The 9,802-nt window shown below is 48.8% G+C and overlaps 1 protein-coding gene across 1 annotated transcript in view; it reads left to right on the top strand.

Annotated features, from left to right (window-relative positions):
• The first annotated feature begins 415 nt into the window (after positions 1 to 415).
• The window catches only part of Muc4 (mucin 4, cell surface associated), a 28,764-nt gene continuing 19,377 nt past the window's right edge, over positions 416 to 9,802 (top strand). Inside the window, exons 1-6 of the mRNA XM_035444127.1 lie at positions 416 to 4,267; positions 5,387 to 5,524; positions 5,711 to 5,879; positions 6,999 to 7,138; positions 7,897 to 8,061; positions 9,054 to 9,209. Of these exons, the coding sequence (XP_035300018.1) occupies positions 416 to 4,267; positions 5,387 to 5,524; positions 5,711 to 5,879; positions 6,999 to 7,138; positions 7,897 to 8,061; positions 9,054 to 9,209 (4,620 nt within the window). The remainder of the gene's footprint in view (positions 4,268 to 5,386; positions 5,525 to 5,710; positions 5,880 to 6,998; positions 7,139 to 7,896; positions 8,062 to 9,053; positions 9,210 to 9,802) is intronic.

The raw sequence follows: 9,802 nt of genomic DNA, 5'->3' as shown, positions 1-9,802 counted from the left end.
AAGCATGAAGACCAACAGCACACCTCAAACCTCCCTCACAGAGGTGACCACATCAACTCCTTCACCCTCCCCAAGTGAACCCACTGTGTCACACACAGAAACAACCACCCCATATGCTCACACCATGAGGAGCTCACCTTCAAGCACACCTTCTACACCATCCACCTCAGAGAATACAGGGCATACAACTGCAATACTTAGCCAAAGCTCAGCACCAGTCACCACTGAGGTCTCAACCACAACCTCAGCACAGGAAGTGTCCACAGTGCTCACACTAAGCACCTCTACTCAGGAATGGTCAACATCTTCTCAGAACCACCAGAGTAAAAGCATGGAGACCAAGAACACACCTCAAACCACCTTCACAGAGGTGACCTTGTCACAGACAGAAACAACCACCCCATATGCTCAGACCATGAGGAGCTCACCTTCAAGCACACCTTCTACACCATCCACCTCAGAGAATACAGGGCACACAAGTGGAATACTTACCCAAAGCTCAGCACCAGTCACCACTGAGGTCTCAACCACAACCTTAGCACAGGAACTGTCCACAGTGCTCACACTAAGCACCTCTATTCAGGAATGGTCAACATCTTCTCAGAAACACCAGAGTGAAAGCATGGAGACCAAGAACACACCTCAAACCACCCTCACAGAGGTGACCACATCAACTCCTTCACCCTCCCCAAGTGGCTCAACTCCAGCACAGACAGTGTCCCAAGTGACATCATCTCCAGTTGAAACAACCAACCCATCCTCTTCCAGTGTCAGCAACACATCCCCAGCCACATCAGAAGAGCAAACCACAGCACCCTCTACAGATTCCACCTCAGGAAATACAGGGCACACATCTCCAACGGTTTCTCAAAGTTCTTCCTCTATAACTACTGGAGTCCCAGTGACAAATTCGCCAAATGTCCTGTCAACAGTGACAACACCCATCACCTCTACTCAGGAATTGTCAACATCTTCTCAGAACCACCAGAGTGAAAGCATGGAGACCAAGAGCACTCCTCAAACCTCCCTCACAGAGGTGACCACATTAACTCCTTCACCCTCCGCAAGTGAACTCTCTGTGTCACAGACAGAAACAACCACCCCATATGCTCACTCCATGAGGAGCTCACCTTCAAGCACACCTTCTACACCATCCACCTCAGAGAATACAGGGCATACAACTGCAATACTTAGCCAAAGCTCAGCACCAGTCACCACTGAGGTCTCAACCACAACCTCAGCACAGGAAGTGTCCACAGTGCTCACACTAAGCACCTCTACTCAGGAATGGTCAACATCTTCTCAGAAACACCAGAGTGAAAGCATGGAGACCAAGAACACACCTCAAACCACCCTCACAGAGGTGACCACATCAACTCCTTCAGTCTCCCCAGGTGGCTCAACTCCAGCACAGACAGTGTCCCAAGTGACATCATCTCCAGTTGAAACAACCAATCTATCCTCTTCCAGTGTCAGCAACACATCCCCAGCCACATCAGAAGAGCAAACCACAGCACCCTCTACAGATTCCACCTCAGGAAATACAGGGCACACATCTCCAACGGTTTCTCAAAGTTCTTCCTCTATAACTACTGGAGTCCCAGTGACAAATTCGCCAAATGTCCTGTCAACAGTGACAACACCCACCACCTCTACTCAGGATTTGTCAACATCTTCTCAGAACCACCACAGTGAAAGCATGGAAACTAAGAGCACACCTCAAATCACTCTCACAGAGGTGACCACATCAACTCCTTCAGTCTCCCCAAGTGGTTCAACTCCAGCACAGACAGTGTCCCAAGTGACATCATCTCCAGTTGAAACAACCAACCCATCCTCTTCCAGTGTCAGCAACACATCCCCAGCCACATCAGAAGAGCAAACCACAGCACCCTCTACAGATTCCACCTCAGGGAATACAGGGCACACATCTGCAATGGTTTCTCAAAGTTCTTCCTCTGTCATTACTGGAGTCCCAGTGACAAATTCGCCAAATGTCCTGTCAACAGTGACAACACCCATCACCTCTACTCAGGATTTGTCAACATCTTCTCAGAACCACCACAGTGAAAGCATGGAAACTAAGAGCACACCTCAAATCACTCTCACAGAGGTGACCACATCAACTCCTTCAGTCTCCCCAAGTGGTTCAACTCCAGCACAGACAGTGTCCCAAGTGACATCATCTCCAGTTGAAACAACCAATCCATCCTCTTCCAGTGTCAGCAACACATCCCCAGCCACATCAGAAGAGCAAACCACAGCACCCTCTACAGATTCCACCTCAGGAAATACAGGGCACACATCTGCAATGGTTTCTCAAAGTTCTTCCTCTGTCATTACTGGAGTCCCAGTGACAAATTCGCCAAATGTCCTGTCAACAGTGACAACACCCATCACCTCTACTCAGGATTTGTCAACATCTTCTCAGAACCACCACAGTGAAAGCATGGAAACTAAGAGCACACCTCAAATCACTCTCACAGAGGTGACCACATCAACTCCTTCAGTCTCCCCAAGTGGTTCAACTCCAGCACAGACAGTGTCCCAAGTGACATCATCTCCAGTTGAAACAACCAACCCATCCTCTTCCAGTGTCAGCAACACATCCCCAGCCACATCAGAAGAGCAAACCACAGCACCCTCTACAGATTCCACCTCAGGGAATACAGGGCACACATCTGCAATGGTTTCTCAAAGTTCTTCCTCTATAACTACTGGAGTCCCAATGACAAATTCGCCAAATGTCCTGTCAACAGTGACAATACCCATCACCTCTACTCAGGTTTTGTCAACATCTTCTCAGAACCACCAGAGTGAAAGCATGGAGACCAAGAGCACTCCTCAAACCTCCCTCACAGAGGTGACCACATCAACTCCTTCACCCTCCCCAAGTGAACCCACTGTGTCACAGACAGAAACAACCACCCCATATGCTCACACCATGAGGAGCTCACCTTCAAGCACACCTTCTACACCATCCACCTCAGAGAATACAGGGCACACAAGTGGAATACTTACCCAAAGCTCAGCACCAGTCACCAATGAGGTCTCAAAGACAACCTCAGCACAGGAAGTGTCCACAGTGCTCACACTAAGCACCTCTATTCAGGAATGGTCAACATCTTCTCAGAAACACCAGAGTGAAAGCATGGAGACCAAGAACACACCTCAAACCACCCTCACAGAGGTGACCTCATCAACTCCTTCACCCTCCCCAAGTGGCTCAACTCCAGCACAGACAGTGTCCCAAGTGACATCATCTCCAGTTGAAACAACCAACCCATCCTCTTCCAGTGTCAGCAACACATCCCCAGCCACATCAGAAGAGGAAACCACGGCACCCTCTACAGATTCCACCTCAGCAAATACAGGGCACCCATCTCCAACAGTTTCTCAAAGTTCTTCCTCTATAACTACTGGAGTCCCAGTGACAAATTCGCCAAATGTCCTGTCAACAGTGACAACACCCATCACCTCTACTCAGGATTTGTCAACATCTTCTCAGAACCACCAGAGTGAAAGCATGGAGACCAAGAGCACTCCTCAAACCTCCCTCACAGAGGTGACCACATCAACTCCTTCACCCTCCCCAAGTGAACCCACTGTGTCACAAACAGAAACAACCACCCCAAATGCTCACACCATGAGGAGCTCACCTTCAAGCACACCTTCTACACCATCCACCTCAGAGAATACAGGGCATACAACTGCAATACTTAGCCAAAGCTCAGCACCAGTCACCAATGAGGTCTCAAAGACAACCTCAGCACAGGAAGTGTCCACAGTGCTCACATTAAGCACCTCTATTCAGGAATGGTTAACATCTTCTCAGAACCACCAGAGTGAAAGCATGGAGACCAAGAGCACACCTCAAACCTCCCTCACAGAGGTGACCACATCAACTCCTTCAGTCTCCCCAAGTGGCTCAACTCCAGCACAGACAGTGTCCCAAGTGACATCATCTCCAGTTGAAACAACCAACCCATCCTCTTCCAGTGTCAGCAACACATCCCCAGCCACATCAGAAGAGCAAACCACAGCACCCTCTACAGATTCCACCTCAGGAAATACAGGGCACACATCTGCAATGGTTTCTCAAAGTTCTTCCTCTATAACTACTGGAGTCCCAATGACAAATTCGCCAAATGTCCTGTCAACAGTGACAACACCCATCACCTCTACTCAGGAATGGTCAACATCATCTCAGAACCACCACAGTGAAAGCATGGAGACCAAGAGCACTCCTCAAATCACCCTCACAGAGGTGACCACATCAACTCCTTCAGTCTCCCCAAGTGGCTCAACTCCAGCACAGACAGTGTCCCAAGTGACATCATCTCCAGTTGAAACAACCAACCCATCCTCTTCCAGTGTCAGCAACACATCCCCAGCCACATCAGAAGAGCAAACCACAGCACCCTCTACAGATTCCACCTCAGGGAATACAGGGCACACATCTGCAATGGTTTCTCAAAGTTCTTCCTCTATAACTACTGGAGTCCCAATGACAAATTCGCCAAATGTCCTGTCAACAGTGACAACACCCATCACCTCTACTCAGGAATGGTCAACATCTTCTCAGAACCACCAGAGTGAAAGCATGGAGACCAAGAGCACTCCTCAAACCTCTCTCACAGAGGTGACCACATCAACTCCTTCACCCTCCCCAAGTGAACCCACTGTGTCACAGACAGAAACAACCACCCCATATGCTCACACCATGAGGAGCTCACCTTCAAGCACACCTTCTACAGAATCCACCTCAGAGAATACAGGGCATACAACTGCAATACTTACCCAAAGCTCAGCACCAGTCACCACTGAGGTCTCAAAGACAACCTCAGCACAGGAACTGTCCACAGTGCTCACACTAAGCACCTCTATGGATTCTGCTCTTGGAAGCACAAGTCCAGGCATTATCCAAAGCTCAACGGCCACAGAAGTCTCAATGACGTCCTCATCACAGAAACTCTCAACAGTGTCAACACCTATCAGCTCCACTCAGGAATCGTCAACATCTTCTCAGAACCACCAAAGTGAAAGCATGCTGACCAGCAGCACCCCTCAAACGAGCCTCACATTGGTCACCACACCAACTCATTCATCCCCCGCAATTGGACCCTCTCAGTCACAGACAGTGTCTTGGGGTACATCCTCCTCCAGAGAAACAACTACCCCATCTTCTTCCAGCATGAGTTACCCACCTCCAACTACATCAGACATATTCAATACTACGTACTCCACCTTAGCAAACACGGGACACACACCTACATATGTAACAGGAAACATCAGTGTTGTCACATCAAGAGACTCCACTTCAGCTGGACAATCAACCATCCTAGTGGACAGCTCCTCTACTCAACCATCATCTACATATTCTCAGAGTCACCCCAGTGCAAGCATGGCCACCTCCAGCACATCTCAAACCAGCATCCTCACAGAGATGACCACACAAAACCATTCATCTGCTTCCACTGGACCCAATGTGACAGCCATCCCCTCTGGTGGGACTTCCTCCTCAGCTATCTGGCTTTACAGGCAAGGGTGGAAGGGTGGTTCTGGGCCATGAATGATGACTAGCCCTCCATCCTGTCTGTCCTGCGGTGCTTATATATGGAGGCACTATCGACCATTATATAGACAAACATTTTGGTTGTCTTTTGAGGCCCCTCATTTTCCATGACTCTCGATTTCTCTGATGTAAAAGCTACTTTTGTCTTCTCTCCCTCTGTTTCCAGGAATGACCACAAGCTCCCTGAAGACAGACAGTGGCAGAGGCACATCACTCTCTGTTACCTCCTTGACCCTTACCACTCCCAGCACAACCACAGCTTCCAAGTCAACAGTCTCCTCACTCCCTATTTTACCAGAGCAGGGTGAGTGATGCCAATAAGGTAGTCCCTCCCTGCTTTCTAGCTGAGCCGGATGTCAAGGTTGTAGCTCTGATTGCTGGACTGGATTTGCTAATGTAAGTCCTTTGTGTAGCTGAGGGATCCAGTCCTTTGCGTTTCTGCTCTGTCCCATCCAGGTCACAAATAAGCCACCTTTCCCCTGTGTTCCCTCTAGAGGGACGATGACTGACTGTACAGGGCCTGCTTGCTTAGAGTCTGTGCTCTGTGAGATCAGAGATTCCAGGGAACAATGAGACAGCACTAAAACTGGGTGCTGAGGGCCATTGTGTGCATCGCACTGGGCTGGGAGATAGAGATAGGGGATTGGTCAAGGTACTGTTCGACTGTTCTATAGATGAAAGACCCAGATACTAAGTACAAGCACTCACAAGCCTGAAGGGATGTGGGAATACCATCAAGGTGAACAGGAGGCTTCTGGAAAAGAGCTGAGGAAGGGAAAGCACCCAGAAAGGTTGGATGGTCTGAGCAGCAAGAATAAAGCCATAGGAGTGAAAAGATAGTCCTTGTGTTGAGTGGGGTGGGAGTTCGAAGTGTCTGCAATTGCCAGGAATCAAGGCCATGCTAGGTCCCTAGTGAGTTGATGCTATGGTATAGCGTGAGAGCCACTTGGAAAACACTTAGGACAAGGTTTCACAAACTGGAATCCAAGGACATTTATGGTGGCCTAGGGCAATTCTGGAAGGGGCGGGTGTCTTCAAATTTATCTGGACAAATACCATTTTAGGAAACAAGTGCCCTTTTATGAAAAGGTCTTTAAGTCTTTGTTGTCTCAGAGTTTCGTCTTTTCATCCTTGGGCAGTTCTGACTTCCTGATCAGAGCCTACAATGGATTCCCTAATGGCAGGACTGTAGGGTCAGGATGCTCTAACCCGAGGAATGATGTGGGTACCAGCTGAGAAATAAACAAGGATATGTGTTAGATACATGTGTAGCGGCAGAGCACAGAGCCAGAGCCTACGGGGCCTCTTAGGAAGAGGGAACAGGGTGAGGGGCAGATTAGGGAGAGCTCGCTCAGAACCCTTCTGAACCTGAAAGAAGGTTAAGGCCCACAAGGGTGTTGTTCTCTCCTCTGTCCTGGACTAGGCATTTCCCTCTTCCCCTACGGGACAAGCCCTCAAGTTGGAGACCATCAGTTTTTTGCCAGGACTGTGGATTTTACCTCCCGCCTCTTCAAGCTCCAGATTGGCTTTCCACTTGGCTCCTCTCTGCGGGATTCCTTCTACGTGAGTCTCTGACTGAAGCCCTTGTGTTAAGTCTGTGGCCTGTGTTCTCTGAGCTCTGTTTCTCTGCCCAGCTTGGAGATGGCCCATGGCTGAGCAGAAGGAAGAGTGGAAGTCACCTTTGTTGTACAGCAGCTTGGTAGCCTTCTCTTGTGTCAGTTTCTAGTTGTGGAATGTTTAATGAAGCCATGCCTCCCTGCCCATGGGGATAAAAACATCCTTATCCTAGTAAAGAGACCATGACAGGTTCACATAGTTTTTATGAGGAAGAAGCTATGCTTGGAAACTTGATCGGCTCATACCTTTCCATTTCTTGTGATTACTTCCTGATTCCCTGGAAATGGTGATCTGGCTCTTCTTGCTCTCAGGGAGAGGAGTAGAAACACCCAATGAGAGCCCAAGGCAGTAACGGGAGGGAGGGCGTTGACTCTTTTATCCTCATCTGATATGTCACAAGCTTCAAGGGCAAGGCTTTACCAAGAAGGCTTTGTGCTGATGAAGGCTGGGCTACTACTCCATGAAGGCAGGACACAGTCTACTGCTTTGGACTGATATGAGGATGTCCTGATAGGGATGAGTATTTGTAAGGTTCCTGGATAAAGAGTTCTCCTAGAAGGTGAGGAGTGGATGAGGGGACCGTCAAGGCTAACACCTCTCATTCTCTGCACAGATAGGTTGTCCGGGGCCATGCTTCTGAGGAGCTGGCCCTGGACAGGATAGCTCTTCCCTCAATCCTCCCTAACCAAGAACCCTGTGCTCAGTTCACAGACAACGGCCAGATCATTTTCCCAGAGTCAGACTACAGCATCTTCTCCTACCCCAACCCGCCTCAAAGTGGCTTCACAGGAAAAGAACATGTAGCCATGGTGGCCCCGTTCTGGGGTGATGCTGACTTCTCTAGTTCCAGGGGAACCATATTTTACCAGGTGGGTCATTCAAGGCCTTGACAGTTGGAAGTTGTAGCATTCTGCCTGGAGAGATCAAGGGCACTTCAAGGATGTTGAATCACAGCCTAGACTTGTGTGGGAAGGGACTGAAGCTTAAATATGGGGTAGGGGAGAAGCCAAGAAAGAATGCTAAATAGACCCTGGCACACCCTACTCCAACCATGCGAAGGCCTGCAGGTGACAGGGATAGAGGTTGGCAGTTGAGCATTTGATTTTAAATAAAGGTGTAGAAGGTCTGTCTTAACAAGTCTGAGTTAAACAGACCCCCACTTCTGAATTAAGTTAATAATGCCAGCCTGTCAAAGTACACCACGTTGGCTGTCACAGCCAATGTGTTCTGTGTACCTGCCATTGACTAGGAGCTACCCAGGTTCCAAAGATGGAAAGACACATACCTGGCCTTAGGGAGTTATAAACTAGACACAGAAATGTAAAGCTTGGCACACACGGTCATATCATCCAAGTCAATTTGAGCTACGAGATGCATCTGTTCAATTCTAGAAGGTTTAGCTTTTTAGGAGGAGACCTTCCAGTTCACATGCCCCAGATTTTCCTGCAGCCTAAACTTAAATTGATCTTAAAGTCAAAGGAACTTGTGAAAATTCAGACTTGGGGAAAGATGTACAAGCAGCCAGCACAGAAGTGAACAGCATCCCCAAGCAGGAGGCAGGGACCCCTTTAGAGAGGTGGTTCTCACCCTTCCTAATACTAAGACCCTTTAATACAGCTCCTCATGTTGTAGTGACCCCAACCATAAAATTATTTCCGTTGCTACTTCATAACTGTAATTTTGCTACTGTTATGAACTATAAGGTAAATACCTGACGTGCAGGGTGTCTGATATGCTACCCCTTTGAAAGGGTCATTGGACCCCCCCCAAGAGCATCCCGACCCACAGGCTGAGAACCACTGCCATATGGGCATCGAACAGGACTCTAATTTCCTTGCTGTTGCCTGCCTTCCTTTTCTAGCAATACAACACACTTTATGGTGAAAATATTGGGCCAGTCCGGGAGGTAGAGACTTTGATTCAGGAGTTCACAGGTGACTGGAGCTACAAAGCCAAGTGGACACTGAAAGTCACTTGGGTCAATGTTCCTGCCTATCCTGCCCAGTGGAGCTATGGGGTGAGTGGACCCAGACATCCCATGAGGCTGCTAGGGAGCTGTCCATGACCGGAGGAAAGATTGCTGGTTATAGTTCTCCTGAGAGCTTGGGCCAGCCTGCCTCAAGTCAGAAACCTTGACTGTATTCATAGGCAAGAATGTCTGTGGATTGACAACTTGGTAAGATTTACAAAGTCAGCTTCCCTTTACTATAGTGAAATATCGGCACATGGCACTCAACAAACAGCTCACTGGCTACCTACCATGGACAGGTCCTCCATACCACACAAGTGGAGGGGACACCTGGACAGTGTCCTCCCATATCCCTGAGGCCTGTCTTGGCTCTGACATCTTGTCTGACCTCTCAGCTTTCCGTAGTTCTCTCTTTAAAACCATCTTCTAACTGGATTGCAACCCAGAGCCCTTTATTTCCTCCCACCCCAAAAAAAGAGGAAAATTGGCCACTCTAAAGTGCTTCTACACCTAAGATAAGTGATGCTCTGACCACAGCAAACTTGCCAGTGTGTCCAGCCTGGGTGGACCTGGGACATGTGATAAGCCTGTGGCTGATCAGGGGTGTAGGGACACCAGGGAGGAAACCTCAGACCTCTCAT

This window comes from Cricetulus griseus, chromosome 4, assembly GCF_003668045.3.
Source record: "Cricetulus griseus strain 17A/GY chromosome 4, alternate assembly CriGri-PICRH-1.0, whole genome shotgun sequence".
Lineage (NCBI taxonomy): Eukaryota > Metazoa > Chordata > Mammalia > Rodentia > Cricetidae > Cricetulus > Cricetulus griseus.
This window is presented reverse-complemented; position numbering and strand designations above follow the sequence as displayed.